The 19,705-nt window shown below is 35.6% G+C and overlaps 1 protein-coding gene across 1 annotated transcript; it reads right to left on the bottom strand.

Moving 5' to 3' along the window:
• Window positions 1–15,684: 15,684 nt before the first annotated feature.
• Window positions 15,685–18,847, bottom strand: LOC107618328 (3-ketoacyl-CoA synthase 11). Its single transcript, XM_016320355.3, has 2 exons — window positions 17,639–18,847; window positions 15,685–16,775 (listed from the first exon to the last, which is right to left on the bottom strand). The coding sequence occupies exons 1-2, from the start codon at window positions 18,437–18,439 to the stop codon at window positions 15,990–15,992; spliced, it is 1,587 nt and encodes a 528-aa protein (XP_016175841.1). The 5' UTR covers window positions 18,440–18,847; the 3' UTR covers window positions 15,685–15,989.
• Window positions 18,848–19,705: the final 858 nt, after the last annotated feature.

Below are 19,705 nucleotides of genomic sequence, written 5' to 3'. Positions count from 1 at the left end.
GCTATTCTGATACCTTTGTTATTCTGCCTTACATTTTCTATTGGGCTAGGCCCATTTCTATCAAAACTCCATATATTATGTTTCTCTCTCAATTGTTGTAAATTTTTCTCCAATACTCCACCAGTCTCTGACCCTTAGTCCCTTGATCTTCTCCATTCATCAACTAATTTTCTAGAATTTCTCTCACTTGCTTTCCTTTTTCCAGTTTTGCTTTTCCTTTGCTCTCCTGATTTTTAGGCCTCTCCTCTCCATTTTTGTCATTGTTTTTTCTTGACTAATAGCTACTCCACTTACTACAAACTCTTATAGATCTAACTCTCCCATACCATGTGTTATTTTTTTACGTACCACTCCTTCTTTCTCCAATTTTTCTTTACTGTCCCCTTCCTTCTCCTTTTCCACCACAACATATAAAATTCTTGCCTGATTAACCTCCAAATTTACTGTGTATCTTTGCACATCTAAATTTTATATAGCCATCAACCTCTCTTTGTTGCATTCTTTCTTGACATGTCCCAAGACTCTGCAGTTAAAGCAAAAAGCATCTTACACACTTTTGTATTTGAACTGAATCCATGCATTGGGCAAGTTATTTCTAATAGTCTAAAATCTAGTAGGTAAGGGCTTGCTAACTTTCAAAGTAACTCTCACTCTAACATAACCTTGTTTTTTATTGGTCTTCCATTTCCTCAACAATTTCCATTCTATCCCCTATTATTCTAGTTGTTTGGAATTCATGTGTTCTAGTGGCAATCCATAAATCTGCACCCAAAACTCTATAAAGTTGTGCTCAACTTCCTGTATTGATATATTCTGTGACCATACCTTTAGATTGATCAAATATTTGTTTATGCTCCATGGCCACCATTCAAAACCTGTAGCCTTCTTCTCATTTTCAAAATTGATTAGCGCCTTGTTTTTTTCTGTTAAAAACAAGAGAGTATTGAGTGTGAATGGAAAAGTACAATGTACAAGGGTATATATAGGTGCTAGCAAAATCAAAGCAATACAAGCACAAAATTCTATAATAAATACATAGATGTGCTATAAAAATATAAATGATACTAACTAATCTTAATTGATCTTAATTATACGCTAACATTTTCCACTTTGGTAATAGAGACCCTTCTCGGGTTTCTCCATATCTCCATTAGAACATTCTTGATTATTCTGAAGTTGACTTCCTTATTTGCTATGATTTTTTGACTATGTTGATGTATTCTAGTTTGTACTCCTATTTTCCTTCTATAGGAACATCCAAGAATAAGACCATGTTGTTTGTAGCTCAAATAGTTGTGTGAAGGATAACAAAGATAAAGATGGTAAATCTTTATTAGAAACAGAGTGTTAGTTTGGTTAATTAGTGGTTTGTTATTAGCTCTCTCTCTTGTGCTAGTATATATATATCAGTAGTTGACCTTTTATGAAGTGGATAGCATTGTATTCATTTTATACATTTCAAGGTATTCATGAATCAGAAGGGTTCCTTTTCTGCTTCGTTTTGCTTTCCTTTCTTTTCTTCATTTTGATTTCTTGCTAAACTAGTTAGTGTTCAAAGCTTCTTTATGGTATCAAGAGCTTAGGTCTTTTGAAGATCCATGGCTTCTCCGTCAGATGATTCTACTATCTCTGCTAATAAAGATCCAAGTACTGCAAATACAAATTCTTCTCAGATTCCACTTCAAATTTTCAACCAAAGGCCCTTTAATCCGATTCAAGATAAGTTGGGGGGAAATAACCACAAGACATGGGAGCAACAAACTTTGGCAGTCATTCGAGGACAAGCATTGGAAAATCACCTTTATCAAGAAAAGATCCATGCACCTTTTGAAAATTCAGAAAATCAATTTGCTGGTATTGAATCTTCTCAAACAAACAATGGATTCAAGATTATCAAAACCTAATTTCATGGTTGCTGGCCTCTATGGACTCTGCTATCAAATCTAAAATGGTTGGATGCACTTATAGCTATCAGATTTGGAATAGGATTGAGGTATATTTTGCTAAGTCTACAAAATTTCGAATCAAACAATTAAAGGCAAAGCTCAAACATATCAAGAAACACAACCTCACTGCTTCAGAATATATTTCAAAGATCAAAGTCATTGCAGAGTTATTAGCAGCCTTGGAAAAGCCTCTCAAACCAGAAAAATAGGTTAAAACTATTTTTGAAGGTCTAAATGAAGATTATCAAATGCTTTTGACTACCATCATTTCAAAACCAGATATGTTTACCCTATGTGAAGTTGAAACTACGTTGTTAACTCATGATGAAATGTTGGACAAGTATAGAAAACCAGAGAATCTAGTGATGCAAGCTAACCTCACACAAACCTCCTTTCCATCCATTCCAAACTTCAATCGTGGAACTGGAGGAAGAAGAGGGAGAGGATGTGGAAGATTCACAAAAGGAGGAGGAAGATCTTTCTATAATTTTCCTAGACCTCAGTGCCAAGTTTGTGGGCGTTTTGGCCACATTACTTGGCACTGCTTCCATCGATTTAATCAAGAAATTCCAGCCCCTTCCCAGTCTCAATCCTTTAGGCCTAATAATTATGGATACAATATTGCATTACCAGCTTCCTCTTCATAAAACAATACCTTAACTTCACCACCAACTTCATCTTTTTTTAATCCACAAGATTTTCTAGCTGCACCGTCTACCATTTCCGATCCAGCACGGTATTCAAATAAAGGAACCTCACATCATGTGACTCCACATCAATCAAACATGCTATCTTGCTCTGAATACTCTGGTCCTGAGCAGGTTCAAGTTGGCAATGATTCAGGTATCTCTATCTCTCATATTGGTAGTTTTTTCTTGTATTCTTTGGATTCTAAATGCTAGTTTTCATTACAACAGTTAATTCACACACCTCACATTACTAAAAACCTAATTAGTGTATCTAAGATTATTCAAGATAATTTTGTTTACTTTGAATTTCATGCAACTTACTGTGTTGTTCGTTGTCAGTTCACCCAGAAAGTTCTACTACAAGATTTTAGAAAAGGAGGCCTTTATCAATTTGTGAATGTGGCTGTGCCTCAAACTACATCAGTTTCTAATCCTCCTCGTGTCTTTACTATTTCTTGTTCTATTTTTTATTTGTGGCACAAACATTTAGGACATTCAGCCCCTAAAACAGTTCAATTAATTCTCAATCAATGTACTATAGCTCACAAAACTCTCAATTTTGAATTCATTTCTAAGATTTGTAATAATTGTGTTGAAGCAAAAATGCATAAACTTCCTTTTTCAGATTCTACTACATCTTATACTTTTCCTTTACAATTAGTTTATAGTGATGTATGGGGTCCTGCCCCCATTGTGTCTCATCTTGGTTATCGATATTATGATGCTTTTATAGATGCTTTTAGTAGGTACACTTGTACTTATTTACTTGTTAACAAGTCACAAGTTTTACATGCCTTTAAACAATATAGAAATCTAATGGAAAATCTTACTAATTACAAAATTAAGGAGTTTCAGTTTGATAATGGAGGTGAATATAAATCTCTTTCTTTTGCTAATTTTATAGCACAAGAAGGCATCTTACATAGATTTTCATGTCCTTATGTTCCTGAACAGAATGGCTGTGTAGAGAAGAAGCATAGACACCTCATTGAAATGAGTTTGTCTATGTTATCTACTGCCTTTATGCCCTTAACTTATTGGGATGAAACTGTTATTACATCCACTTATTTAATCAATCGTTTACCTACTATTGTTTTGGCTAACAAATCACCACATGAAGTTTCATTCAATCGTAAACTAGATTATAGTTTTCTAAAAATTTTTTGCTGTTCTTGCTATCCATTATTGAGATCTTACACTAATAACAAACTTGAATCTAGATCTAAGAAATGCTTGTTTTTAGGTTATGCTACAAATTATAAGGGTTATAAATGTCTTGACTCTACTGACAGAATTTATATATTTCGACATGTATACTTTAATGAGTCTGAATTTTTCTATCTTGAATTATTTCATCAATCTTCTTCTGCGAATTCTTCACAGGTTCCTCTCAATACAGATCAAGTAATAAGTTCTAATTTTCCTACTTTGGTGTCACATTATAAGCTTTGCACTACTCTTAATACTCCTTTTATTATTGCAGATTCTTTTATGCCAAGTAACACTAGCACTACCACTAATATTAATGATTGTCCTTCTCGTACTACTAGAAATGATGATATAGTTACTACTAATAATAATTTAAAGCATCCTGACACTCAAACTCACCAAGGTACTCAAACTAATGGTGAAAGTCAATGTCCAAATCCCTCCTCTTTTGGGACTGATTCTATAATACCCATATCAGATATCAACATAGAGCCTTCTACTGTTGAGAGAAGATAATTCCCTATTTGAGTCACAACAATCTAAACCTTCTCTAAATATACACCCTATGGCAACCAGGTCTAAAACTGGTTCTTCTAGACCAAAAACATTTACTACTACGGTTAATACTATCACCAATAGTCTAGATTATATTTCTAAAATACTAACTATTGCTCTTGGTATTTCACATTGGCATAGAGCTATGTTGAAGAGTATGATGCTCTTCTAAGAACTAAAACCTGGGATTTAGTCCCTATACCTCAAAAAGCTAGAATTATTGGGAGTAAATGGGTGTACACAATCAAGAAGCTACCTGATAGATCAATTCAAAAATACAAAGCTAGGTTAGTTGCACAAAGATTTCATCAATAAGAGGATTTTGATTTTGAGCAAGATTTTAGTCCGCCAACTACCATTAGATTAGTTTTAAATATAGCATTATCTAGAAGTTGGATCATTAGGCAATTTGATTTAATAATGCTTTCTTGAATGGTGATTTGTAACACACTATTTATATGTCTCAACCAATTGGATTTGAACAAATGGTGATACTCATGTTTGTAAATTAAACAAGTCTCTTTATGGCTTAAGCCCCAAGAGAATGATTTTTAAAACTCAGTAAAACTTTGAATCTATTTTGCTTTAAAAGTGCTAATTGTGACACATCTCTCTTTATTAGAAGGACTTCAAATTCATTAATCTACATCTTATGTTATGTTGATGATATAATTATAACTGGGAATAACTCTAATCAAATAACCTCTATGATTCAACAACTTGATCAAATATTTTCATTGAAGGATTTGGGACCATTAAGTTATTTCTTGGGCATTGAAATTCAAAACACCAAGGATGGTATCTTGCATCTGTCACAAACTAAATACATAACAGATTTGTTATCTAAAGTTGGCATAGGAGAGGCATCTCCAATTCCAACACCAATGATTTCTTTTCTACAGCTCTTGTCTTCAGGAGCTGAAGCTTTTGAAGATCCTAAGCTATTCCGGACAGTGGTGGGTTCCTTGCAATATCTAACCATCACCCATCCAAATCTCTCCTTTGCATTCAACAAATTAAGTTAGTTTGTGCATGCACCCCTTCTTCTTCATTGGAAAGCAGCAAAGAGGATATTAAGATACTTACAAGGGACAAAGCAGTTTGGATTGACATTTCACAGATGTAATGATATAAGGCTCTATACTTTCTCAGATTCGGATTGGGCTGCTGATATTGAGGATCGAAGGTCAGTATCTGGATTTCGTATGTATTTTGGCACTAATTTAGTGTCTTGGTCTTGTAGGAAGCAATATACTATTAGTAGGAGCTCTACTGAGGCAAAATTCAGAAGTTTGGCATCCTGTGAAGCTTCTGACTTAAAAACCTTCTTCAAGAGTTAGATGTTTCTCTTCTAACTCCTTCCACTATTTACTGTGATAACCTTAGCACAGTTTTGCTTATGCACAACCCAATCTTACATGAAAAGACCAAGCATTTTCAACTTGAAGTCCAGCTGATTCGAGACAAATTAAGGGACAATTCCCTGCATACTGTGCATATCCCAGGGATTGAACAAATTGTAGATATCCTTACAAAGCCATTATCAACTGCTGCCTTTGAGAGATTACGGGTCAAACTGTGAGTAGCTCTTCGACCATACTCCAGTTTGAGGGGGTGTGAAGGATAACAAAGATAAAGATGGTAAATCTTTATTAGAAACAGAGTGTTAGTTTGGTTAATTAGTGATTTATTATTAGCTCTCTCTCTTGTGCTAGTATATATATCAATAGTTGACCTTTTAGAAAGTGGATAGCATTGTATTTATTTTATACATTTTTAGGTATTCATAAATCAGAATGATTCCTTTTCTGCTTTATTTTGCTTTCTTTTTTTTTTCATTTTGATTTCTTGCTAAACTAGTTAGTGTTCCAAAGCTTCTTTAAGTTGAAGCTCCACTTGTCCAAGTTTTGTTACGGTTGATTCTTGTGTGTGAATTTTTTGTATAGAATGGTAAATATGTGTGTTGTAATGGATGGTTTATATTTTGCCTGGTAGTGTAGTTTATGAATGCTCTCGAATTTTTAGACTTGGTGGAGGTAACTTTTCAATGAGTTCCACCTTAGTTCTGTCTACCTCAATGCCTTGGTTAGATACCTTATGGCCAAGGACTATTCCTCCTGTCACCATAAAATGACATTTCTCCCAGTTCAAGACCAGGTTGGTCTCTTGACATCTTTTTAACACCAGGGCCAAGTGGTTAAGGCAATTAGGGAAAGAATCTCTGAATACTAAAAAGTCATCCATAAACACTTCTATGAACTTTTCTATCATATCTGAGAAGATAGAAAGCATGCAGCGTTGGAAAGTTGCAGGTGCATTACATAGCCCAAATGGCATGCGCCTGTAGGCAAACACTCCATATGGGCAAGTGAATGAGGTTTTCTCTTGGTCTCTGGGATCAACGACTATTTGGTTATATCCTGAATAACCGTTGAGAAAACAGTAATATGCATGTCCTGCAAGTCTCTCCAGCATCTGATCCATGAATAGAAGGGGGAAATGATCTTTTCGTGTAGCTTCATTTAGTTTTCTGTAGTCTATGCACATCCGCCATCCTGTGACGGTCCTGGTGGGGATTAGTTCGTTCCTCTCATTGGGAACTACAGTGATTCCTCCCTTTTTCGGAACAACATGCACGGGGCTGACCCAGGGGCTATCTGAGATCGGGTAGATTACCCCTCCCTACCATAACTTCATAACTTCTTTCTGTACTACTTCCTTCATGATTGGATTCAGCCTCCTTTGGGATTGGATGGATGGTTTGGCATCATCTTCCAACAGTATTTTATGCATGCATATGGCCGAACTGATTCCTTTCAGGTCAGCGAGGGTCCATCCAATGGCATCCTTATGCTTTCGCAACACTTGGAGTAGTTCATCCTCTTGATCTTGGCTGAGGGATGAGTTTATGATCACTGGGTAGCTTTCATTCTCTCCTAAGTATGCATATTTGAGAGTGGGTGGCAGTGCTTTGAGTTCAAGTTTTGGTGCTTCTAACTTTTCATTCTCTTCCTTTGGTGCACCTTGTATATGAATTTCTGCTGTTGCGGCCTCTTCACTAGACGTCGATTCCTCCTCTGTCAACCCTTCAGGTTCTTCTTCTTCAAAGCTCTCCTGCACTGCATCTTCCAGTGAGTCTAACCTCATACATTCTCCTAGTTGCTCCAGTGGGTAACTCATGGCCTTGAACACATTGAATGTCATCTTTTCATTGTGTAATCTCAGGGTGAGGTCACCTTTTTGGACATCAATGACAGCTCCAGCAGTGGCCAAGAACGGCCTTCCCAGGATGATGGAGGCCTTGGCTTCCTCCTGCATGTCTAGCACTACAAAGTCTGCTGGGAAGATGAAATCCCCTATCTTCACCAGCAAATCTTCTACTACACCATGAGGGAACTTGAACGATCGGTCTGCCAGTTGTAGGGCCATTTTTGTTGGCTTAGCCTCCTCGATCATCATTTTTCTCATCATAGCTACTGACATCAGATTTATGCTGGCTCCTAAGTCACATAGAGCCTTCTCCACTGTGATCTCCCCTATAATACAAGGGATTTGGAAGCTCCCAGGATCCTTCAATTTCTGGGAAAGTTTATGCTGAATGATAGCACTACATTCTTCAGTTAGTATCACAGTTTCGTTGCTCTTCCAGCTTCTCTTCTTAGTCATTAACTCCTTTAAAAACTTGGCGTAGAGCGGCATTTGCTCTATTGCTTCAGCAAAGGGTATGTTGATTTGTAGTTTCTTGAAGATTTCCAAAAATCTTAAGAACTGGTTGTCATCCCCCTTCTTCTTCAATTGCTGAGGATATGGGACACTTGGGACGTCTGGCTTCAGCATCTCTTCTTTTTTTTGCAGACTCGAAGTGGAAACTCGAGCTCCATCTTACTCTTCTTCCTTTTCATTTGAGCCCTTTTCTTGTGGTTTCTGGGAGGCTTCTTTCAGTTCCTTCCCACTCCTGAGGGTGATAGCTTGACACTCCTCCCTTTGATCTGAGTTAGTATCGCTGCGAGGGTTGTGGCTGGAAATTTGCTTGAATAGGTAGCCAATTTGTGTCTCAAGTTTCTTGATGGCAGCATCTTGATTCTGCATATTGGACCGCACTTCTTCTCGGAATGCCTTACTGTCTTGAATATCTTTGCATATGCCTTCAAGTAGTTTCTCAATCCTTGAGAGTCTGTCATCAGATGATGATGTGTTGGGATTGGATGGATGAGAAGGGTTATTTTGGTTTTGGTATGGATGTGGAGAGGTGTTGTTAGGGTGGTGTTGACATGATCTCTGTGTGGAATGTTGGTGAGCTGCATGGTTGTTGGGGTTGTGACGTCTCTGATCTTGACCTTGATCTTGTTGATTTCCCCACCCAAAGTTTGGGTGATTCCTCCAACCAGGGTTGTAGGTCTTGGAGTATGGATCATGTGCTTGCCTGGGTGAGTTTCCAATGTAGTTGGCTTGTTCATGCTCTCCTTCTGCCTCTGTATTCACCCCCTCTTGGGTTGCTGATGAGGTGGTGATTGTTGCTACTTGGTTCCTCTCCATCTTCTTGGTGAGGTCAGCCAGCTGCTTGGTAATAAGCTTGTTTTGGGCCAGCAGTGCATCCACATTGTTTAGCTCCATCACTCCTCTAGTGTTGCCTCTTTCGGAAGCATAGAAGTAGTCATTCTCTGCTACAGTCTCAATGACATCTATGGCTTCTTCAATGGTCTTCTTCTTGTTCAGAGATCCCCCGGATGAGTGGTCTACTGCCTTCTTTGATTCATATGAAAGACCTTCATAGAAAATGTGCAACTGCACCCATTCATTGAACATATATGGTGGACACCTTCTTGTCAGGTCCTTAAACCTCTCCCATGCTTCGTAGAGAGTCTCACCATCTTGTTGCCTGAAAGTTTGAACTTCAGCTCTCAACCTGTTGATTCTTTGAGGAGGATAGAATCTTGCCAAGAATTTGTTCACCACATCTTCCCAAGTTGTTAAGCTCTCCTTCGGGAAGGACTCTAGCCATTTGGATGCCTTGTCCTTGAGTGAGAAGGAAAATAAAAGTAGTCTATAGGTGTCAGGATGAACACCGTTAGATTTCACAGTATCACATATCCTCAGGAAGGTGGTTAAATGTTGGTTGGGGTCTTTTTGGACACCTCCTCCGAATGAACAGTTGTTCTGAACAAGGGTGATGAGCTGTGGCTTTAGTTCAAAGTTGTTGGCATGTATGGTTAGCTTTTGAATGCTACTCCCACAGTTTCCTGGGTTTGGGTTGATATAAGAGCCTAAAACTCTTCTCTCCTGCCCAGCATGATTTGCTAGACCTTCTCTGCCATGGTTGTGAGCCTCTTCTTCATGATGGTTCTCCATATTTTCATCTATGTTTGGTTCAAAATACTCCTCCTCTTCCTCAGCACCAACTACTCTCTTTCCTCTTGCTTCCCTCCTTAATCTAAGGAAGGTCCTCTCAGGTTCAGAATCAAAGGAAGTTGAAGCCCCGCTTCTTCTCTCTATCATACAACCAACAAGGCACAAGCAAGGAAATAGATGCAGAAAGTATTTCTGTTAGAATTTCTATTAGTGTGAGTGATGCAATATATCAAACAGTTAGTGGGTTAGTGGACTGAATTGTAAACAACTAAAAAAAAGTAGGGGAAAGGGAAGAAAATAACTAAACTGACAGTAAATAGCTTAAACAGAATTTTAAATCAAACAAAAGAAAAATTGCTCAATCTAGTTATCCTCCAATTTAATCATTGTTGATACAAAATCAATCCCCGGCAACGGCGCCATAAACTTGATGCACGGAAACTTGTCTCTCAACAATTTTCCTTCGGCAAGTATACCGAATTGTCGTCAAGTAAAAACTCACAATAGAGTGAGGTCGAATCCCACGGGGATTGATTAGTCAAGCAACTTTAATTAGAGGAATGTTCTAGTTGAACTAAGTAGAATTGGATTTGAGATTTGCAGAAAATTAAATGGCAGAAAAGTAAATAGCAGAAACGTAAATGCTGGAAATAAAGAGCTGAATGTAAATAGGGAAAGTAAATTGCAGAATCTTGAATGGGGAAGGGGAGTTTAGCATGAAAGTAAATAACAGAAAGTAAAGAGAATGGGTAAGATCAGAAATGGAAATTCATTGGGCTTAGGAGATGTTGCATTCTCCGGATCAAGTTCATTTTCATCTCTTCCTCAATCAATGCATTCATTGATCTCCTTGGCAATCTTAAGTGATCGAATTCCAATTTCTTATTAGTAATTCAATCTCTCAAATCTTGATCAATAGCCAATTCCTTGGTCAATTGCTCATGAGAAGAGATGAAGTATGGTCACTGATTATACCACATGTATTTCCAAATCAAAGTGTTGCTAGGATTATATGTCACTATATCCATCCAAACCCCAATTTAGTCCAACATGAGAAAGCATTTCTAGCATGATCTCTTCATTCTTCTTCCAAAGTTCCGAAGAGATCCAAGTATGAATAGCTTCTTTTCCAAGATAACTACCCAATTGAATGAAGATTGAAAGCTTTCTAGTAAAATCAAGAGAAAAGATAGAAGAAGAATAATAAAAACTAATATTGATCCATCAAATTACAACAGAGCTCCCTAACCCAATGAAAGGGATTTAGTTGTTCATAGCTCTGGGAATGAAAAGCATTGATGGAGAGTACATTCTGAGAATTAAACTAAAAGCTGCAGAGAAAGTAAAATACAGAGAGTAGTTCTCAATTTTCCAACCCCCTTTCTAATTCAAAACTACCCCTATATATACTACTCTTCTGATCTTCTAGTTGGTTCTTCAAATCTTGGATATGGGCCTTTGGATCTTGAGTTTGAAGCAGTTATCTTCTTCAGTGGGCTTAGCTTTACTTGCAGAGAGAAAGTATGAAGTGGGCAGGGACTTTTAGCTTAGGACGTTAGTGGTGTTAACGTTAAGTGAAAGTGTGGGTTCGAGAACGTTAGTGGCATTCGCCTTTTTCACTAACGTTCCTAACCCAAGGATGATCCATGTTAACTTCAACGTTAGTGGCACCAACGTGACCACTAACGTTGCCTCTTGGTCCTTCGCACACGTTATTGGGACTTACTTTTTCCAATAACGTTGAGAATCCTCCCTTCCCCTTACGTTAGAGTTCACGTTAGTGTGACTAACGTGACCTTTAACGTAGGCTTGCCAAATCTTCGAAAACATTAGTGACACTTACCTTTGTCACTAACGTTTCAAAACGCCCCTACTTCCCACGTTAGAGTTCACGTTAACTAGGTTAACGTGGCTTCTAATGTGGTGGTGATAGCCATCTCCAACGTTAGTGACAAAGGTGAGTGTCACTAACGTTGGCTCATCATTCTTCAATCCACGTTAGCTTCCACGTTAACTAAGTTAACGTGGGAGTTAACGTTGCTCATAGTGGCTCATTCCAACGTTAGTGACAAAGGTGAGTGTCACTAACGTTGGTGATTATTGCTCCCTCCATGTTAGCTTCCACGTTAACTAAGTTAACGTGGCAACTAACGTGGTTCAAAGTGGCTTAGTCCAACGTTAGTGACAAAGGTGAGTGTCACTAATGTTGGCCATTCTTTTGCTTCCCCACATTAGAGTCCACGTTAACTGAGTTAACGTGGCTCTTAACGTGGCCAATATGAGCTTGGTCCAACGTTAGTGACAAAGGTGAGTGTCACTAACGTTGGCTTTATTTCCTTCTTCCACGTTAGAGTTCACGTTAACTTAGTTAACGTGACTCTTAACGTGGGCTATGATGGCTTCGAGGACGTTATTGGCGATTACTTTTCTCATTAACGTTGCAAGCTAGCTCCCATCCCACGTTAGTGGTTACGTTAGTTAGACTAACGTGGCTGCTAACATGGTTCTTCCTTGCTTCCTTTGTCCTGAAATCAAGCAATAGAGTGCATCAAAGTTCTAATCCAAATCATGAGACATGCATCATCCAGTTTGTCATACAATTCTTGCATAAGTCTCATGAAATCATGTAAAGTGCACAATGTTTGCTTGAATCAAGATGTAAGTGAAATTCTACCCAAAACTTGCTTATTTCCTAAGAAAAATGCATGAAACTACCCTAAAATAGTAAAGAAAATATCAGTGAAACTGGCCAAAATGCCCTGGCATCAATGTGATCTTCTACCATTAAATATTTGAATGATTTCTCTCTCATATTTACTCTTGGTCCTACTTATGAAATAAATGGTGAGAGATCACACTTTACTCTTTAAAGTAAAATTTAAAATTTAGATAATCTAAATCCGTTGCAAATTTATCAATTATTGATGAATTTTACATTAAAAATCTAAAATAAAAAATAAAATAAGAATTGTCTCATTGATCACATGAATACATACTTAATGTTTCAATTCTTATGTTCTATAGTTAGCGTAAAGAATTTAGCAACTCTTCATATTATTAATTTAATTATGTAATTTACTTATTCATTTAAAATATCAAAATTTAGATCATAATAAAATTATATTCAATTACCATATCTCATTTTAGCTTTTTAACCATACCTTGAAAATTAAACAATCATTTTAGTGCTGGTAACTAGAGGAGTATAATTATTTTCGTCTTGTTTGATTTAGAAGTAGAAGACAAAAGTATGAGCAAAACCCTAACTAAGTAAATGAAATTGAACCACGATCTATCCTGTGTATCTTGTGTCATCAACTTTCATATTGTATTATTACATACTCGATCTGTCCTATAAATTATAAACACTTTTGATAAATACACAGAATTGTATTAAAATAAAATATTTAAAGGCTTAAATAAGTTTATTATTTATATATTTTTAGTTTTATTTCTTATAAAATTTAAAAACTTTCTATTTTAGTCCATATTATTAGTTTGCTCCATTAAGTATTAATATCATAAATTAAATCCTGATGTAACAAGTTAATTAAAATAGGGTTAAGTACGATTTTGGTCCTAATTTAGAGGCTGAAATTTATTTTGTCCCCGATCTTTTTTTCATTATAAAATGGTCACGAAGGTTTCATTTTGTTTTAAAATCGTCATTTTTACCAATTTTTTATTTTTATTATCAAATTATCCCTCATTAAAAAATTATAAAATAAAATATTAAAAAAAAAAGAAGGCCACGAGAAGGAGAAAGAGAATCGGGCGGAGGAGAGAGAAAGAGAGGGGAGAAGAAAGAAAATCGGGGGAGGGAAAGGAAGAAGGGGGAAGGGAAGGCTGCACCGCCACACCGTCGCCTGTGATCGGAAGGGGAGATAAAGAGCAAGAGAGGAGAAAGCTAAAGGAGAAGAGAGAGATCGGAAGGGAGAGGAGATCGCGTTCAGCGCCGCCGCCGCCGCCACTCGCGCGCCGCTCGCCGTTTCTGCTTCTCCTCCTTGGTCGGTCGTCGATGCTTCTCGCCGTTTCTGCTTTTGCTTCTGCTTCTGGTTTTGCTTTTGTTGCTGCTCTGATTTCATTATCCATTGTTGTTGCTCTGATTTCATTATCCATTGTTGTTGTTGGTGTTGTTCTTCTAGTTGGTGTTTCATTGTTGTTGTTGTTTCACTGCTTCTGTTTTCTGCGTCTGCTTTCTGCCTCTGCATTCTGCTTCGATTTCTGCATTTTAGTTGATTTTGGGAAAGAAAGGAGAAGGATATTTTCGTCCGAAGGTCGATTTTAAAACAAAATGAAACCTTCGGGACCATTTTGTAGCGAAAAAAAGGTCGGAGACGAAATAAATTTTCAACCTCTACGTTAGGGACCAAAATCGTACTTAACCCATTAAAATACATATGACGCTATACCAAAATCGAAAACAAAAATATTTTTCGATATAACTAACATGTGTCCTATAATAAGTTTATCATTAGTGAAAGAATTTAAATAATTTTATTTAATAAATATAAAATAAATTCATTAAAATCTTAAATTTTTTATATTCCAATAAAAAATTTATTATTTTGTAATCTTGACATATGTTTTTAAAATATAAGATAAATAAACTCAAATTTAAATAAGAATTATTTATATTTATAGATTATTCTACATACCCAATCCTAATCAATCTGTCTACCTGATCTGATATTTAAAAATTATATGTATAGTAAAAAAAGTATGTATTGAATCCATGACCTCTTTTTTATAAAAGTTTAAAATAACCACTAACTAATCATTTAAATTGTTAATTTGATACATTTATTATTTAAAGAGTAATATTATAAAAAGTTAGAATTAAAAAAAAAGTAACAAAATATTTATCTTTGTTTGTGTTATTTTAATTTTATTAAGAACTTGATGATCATAATATTTATAATTTTATGTTAAATTTTTTTAAGATTTTATTATTTTTAATTTTAATTTAAATTTAATTTTTTATTTTATTAATATATATAAAATATAAAATAATTGAATTTTATATTTATTTAAAAATTTGATTTTCTACAAATAAAATTAGATAGAATAAAGTTAAAAACTTTAGAATACAAATAAAATTAAAATTAAAAAGTTTTCAACTTATAGATAAAATAAAATTTCAATCTACACATAGAATTAGGATAAAATTCAAATCCTATCCTATCTACCTACCTATTGCCTAGTTGTGATAATGATTTATATAATTTGATCCCTATCATTTTAATTCTTTGAGAATAACAAGGACACTCATTACTATCCTTGTCAACAAGATCAATGACACCTATTATTAGCCTCACCAACTTTATCAATTTCGTACTTACAGTTTCAGAAAAACAAATTAATAGCTACAGTGTTTTGTTAGTTTTGCGTATATATCCTAATTAAACATCATCTTTTAGACTAAAATCCTAAATTGGTATTTAAACTTTTTATACCTTTTTTCTTTTTTATTATTTTTGCAAGATTTAAATAGTACGATTAGGAAAAATACCTAAAATGTTAGGATTTGACTCCTTTAAATTTTAAATTTTATTTTAAAAAATAAAGTATAATTTTTCATCATTTATTTTATAAATGAGATAAAAAAAAGTATGAAAGAAAAACTATTTAAGGATGAGAAATTTATCTTCTAAAATAAAAATTCAAAATTTAAAGTATTCAAATTCAAAATGTTATGTAAGTTTACTGAATAATCGCTTTTATGATTTAAAATTTTAAATCAAAGAAAAGGATTTAGCTTAAGATAATTATTAGTAAACATTTTTTTATTTTTTATTTTATTAAATACACAACAAGAGAATTACTAAAATTTTAGAATTTAGAACTTTTATTTTTTTTTCAAGTATTTAATGTTATCAACCCTCAACTGCTTTTTTTTGTTTCTTGCACTAATTGCTTTCAGCTCAACAAGAAACTTGAAACCAATACTTGTATAGAAAGGTCAATTAATACATTTAATGAAAAATCAAGTAATAAATGTTCAATTTGGCAATAATAATATGCACACTCTTTCCAACTTGGTCACACTAACAAGAACAAACAAATTAAACTTCCCAACCAGCTGGTGATGGTATAGTAATCCTCTTCCAATCCTATTCATCATGCACACTTCCTAAACATTATAAAAAATAGATAAAAGAAAACTATATTATGAAAATAAAACCTTATAATAACAAATTCCTCGCATTTTAGTCACCCTCCCAAAAAAAAATCAATAATTTCAATTTGAATTTATTGTTGCCACTTTAGGGACTTGGACAGGGAAGTCATGAATCTCATCCATCCAAGGATTCTTCTCCTTAGCAGGATCAACGGTCCTCAATGCGCGCCAGACGGCGCTATTGCACTTGAATCCAGAACCAAACGCAATTTGCCATGTCCTATCACCTTTCTTGATCCTCCCTTTTGCTTCAGTGTATGCCAATTCATACCACAACGAACTACTCGAAGTGTTGCCGAAGCGATAAAGCGTCATTCTAGAAGGCTCCATGTGCCAGTCAGTTAGATCGAGGTTCTTCTCCAGCTCATCCAACACAGCTCTACCCCCTGCATGGATACAAAAATGATCGAAAGCGAGCTTGAAATCGGGGATGTATGGCTTTATCTTCATTTTCAGCACCTTCCTCGCAACCAACGTTGCGAAGAAGAGTAGCTGCTCCGACATGGGAAGGACTAAGGGACCTAGTGTTGTAATGTTGGTCTTGAGGGCTTCACCGGCCACCGCCATAAGGTCCTTCGAGAGGGAAACACCGATTGTTTTCTTCTCGTCTTCTTCTTGGAAGACGCAGCCGTAGGACTTGTCGTCGGCGCCTTTGTGAGTCCTTACGGTGTGTACGAGTTGATACTTTGCCCTTCTCTTGTCCGATGCCTTGTTGGACAGCAGGATTGCTGCACCTCCCATTCTGAAGAGACAATTTGAGACCAGCATTGAACGGTTGTTGCCGAAATACCAATTTAGTGTGATGTTCTCCATGCTCACTACCAAGGCATACGAGTTTGGGTGTACCTACAATTTCAAAATGTTAATTGCTAGGTCAACACTTCTCATCTCGTGCTGTGTTAATTTAGATGGTTTCGTTTTCCATGTTCACCTGGGGTGAGCCATGTAAAATATACTATTAAAATAACTAGTGAGAATGCACATCTTGGACTGACACGATTGTCCATGGACTTAAATAAGTGGGCTTACTCAACTAAATTGGTAATTGGCAATAAAATGGACTAGACAATATTTGAGCAAGTTGGACATGTGGACAACTAGGGTTGAAAATGTCTACACATGATGGGCCCATCTTCCTCACCCAGGAAAATCTAAGTTCACACATCCTATTATACATTATTTTAATTTACATACAAATATAAGACTCCAAAAGAAAATAAATGATTTTTTTTTAAAAAAACTTTGCCACACAAAAATATAGGAAATAAAAAATATCATGTGCAAATATAAAATTAATTATTAAACTAGTTATAATATTTTTTTATAAATAAATATTATTTAATTTATTTTTAATGTATATGTTGATATGAAATATGCATGTTAAATAATTTATTTTTGTATCTTATTCTAATAAAAAAATCTAAGGAACTAATTAAGGTGTAATCAATTTGAAGCCAACTAGTTGATTTATTTTTAATTTTAAAATTCAAAAAATTAAGATATTAAAAATATTTTTTTTATAATAAATTTATTTTTTAACTAATTGACCTCAAGTTGGCTACACCTTAATCGGTTTTCTAGTGGGATATACTAATAGTATAATTTTTAACACAGTTGCAATGATCATCATCTCAGAGCCATGCACAAGAATAACAATAAATATTTGAAGTTAAAATTAGAATGAAGTTGCATATGTATATTATATATACCTGAAGGAGCTGCTTGGCAAGATCAATGGATATAAGTCCAGCACTGCATCCCATACCGCCAAGATTGTAACTTAGAATATTCCCCCTCAACTTGTAATGGTTGACAATCATGGCAGAAAGCGAAGGAGTTGGATTGAACAAACTACAATTGACAACCAAAATCCCAATATCCTTGGCCTTCACACCAGTCTTGTCAAGAAGCTGGTCAATAGCACCAAACATCACCTCCTCGGCTTCCTTCCTGGCTTCAGCCATACACGGGTTGGGGGGAACCTGCAGTATGGCTGGGGGCAAATACGTCTTTTGCCCCAAGCCAGACCGTTCCAGAATCTTCTTTTGGAACGCTAAGTTTTCATCGGAGAACACTCCCGTCAAATTGGAGCGCTCCATGAAGATCTCCCTTGTGCAAGTGCAATCTTGGTCCGGCTTGTAGCACGAAAAGTCCATTAAGTAAACGCCCCTTGGCCTGCTCATGAAGTAGAGCGTGGCGAGGAACACCATGAGAGAAGAACAGACTGTAACTGAGACAAGATTGAACTTGAGATTTTCCCACAGTTGAAGAACGTCATGGATTGAAATTGTAGACAATTGAGCTGAGGCTACGCCGAGAAGCGGCACCAGTAAGAGGTACATGGCGTTGGAGATTACGTAGTGGTAACCGAGCTTCACGTACTTGAGCCTCACTGATAGAAGAAAATTCGGAAGCTTATTGTTATTGCTGTTATTGTACTTTGCTGTTGTTTCTTGTACTGAAATGGTAGCTGAATCGTCGCTTTTTTGGTTGTTCTTTGGATCTGCCATGGTGGAGATCAGAGAGGGAAACTATTATTATGTTCCTGAATCGGAGATGGAATGTAGAAAGGTGCTAATAATGCCGAAAGAAGAAGGGGAAAAGGAATAGTTTTCGAATTGTGAAACGGGGAAAAATTAGATTCGGAGAAATGGCGATTGTGTTTGCCTAAACATGCAAATGAGATTGAAAATTGGGGGATGCAAAACAATGGAAGATGTGGGAGGGTTTTAAAGGGGTGTGTTTATGTGTTTTGTGAGTGTGAGAGAGAGAGAGAGAGTTGGGAGAGGAAGATAGTGGATGCAACTACCCCAACGAACTTTTAATTGTTTACATGCCGAGGCATTGAATAAGCCAACTGGGACAATTTAGCCATCGCTCGCTTCCCTTTTTCTCTTTCTCTTCCAGCTCCTTTTTCCTTCAAGTTTGACCTCCTCCTTTCTTTCTTATTGCTGCTTTGCCACTGTACAATCCGTGTTTTTCCAAAAGTTTATGTGGAATGTAGTTCACTAGTTCTTAATAAGGATCCGATATTTCTAGTCTTAAATTAATTTTTAGAGAAAAGGACAATAGTTCTCTAATCTTTTTCCCGCAAACATTTTTATCTTTGACTATTGTAAAATATTTTTAAGTTTCTCATCTTTACAAAACTTGGACGGATCAGTCCCTCCATCCAAATGCCTTTGTCAGGGACTAATCCGTCCAAATGCCTCCGTCAGCGACTGATCTGTCCAAATTTTGTGAAGATCAGGGACTTAAAAGTATTTTTCAATGATGAGAGACGAAAATGTCCACAGGACAAAAGGTCAAGGACCTATTTATCCTTTTCTCTCATTTTTATTTGGAAAATTTTACTTTCAATAAAATGCATTTTGCATTTATAATAATATCATACCATCAAATTGTGAATGGTAATATCTCTTTCCTTTATTTAATTTGTAATAATAATAATAATAACTTAAATTTGATCTTTTGAATTGTGTCTATTATTTGGAACTCATTACATTTAAAAGCAAATAATGAATGAGCTGATATAATAATATCTATAAAACAATAATAATACATATATTGTAACTCATTCTCATTTCTTTTGATATATATATACTTAAATGCTTCATGTAAATTAAAATTAGTCACTAAAATTAGCTATTAGTACAAAATATATGTTAAAATATAAATACTATATTAAAAATAAATTAAATTACATATGTATTTATACACAAATATATTGATGGCTAATTTTAGTGGATGATTTTAGTATACAAATAACATTTCTG

This window comes from Arachis ipaensis, chromosome B9, assembly GCF_059453495.1.
Source record: "Arachis ipaensis isolate K30076 ecotype BB chromosome B9, ASM5945349v1, whole genome shotgun sequence".
In the NCBI taxonomy this organism is placed as follows: domain Eukaryota; kingdom Viridiplantae; phylum Streptophyta; class Magnoliopsida; order Fabales; family Fabaceae; genus Arachis; species Arachis ipaensis.
This window is presented reverse-complemented; position numbering and strand designations above follow the sequence as displayed.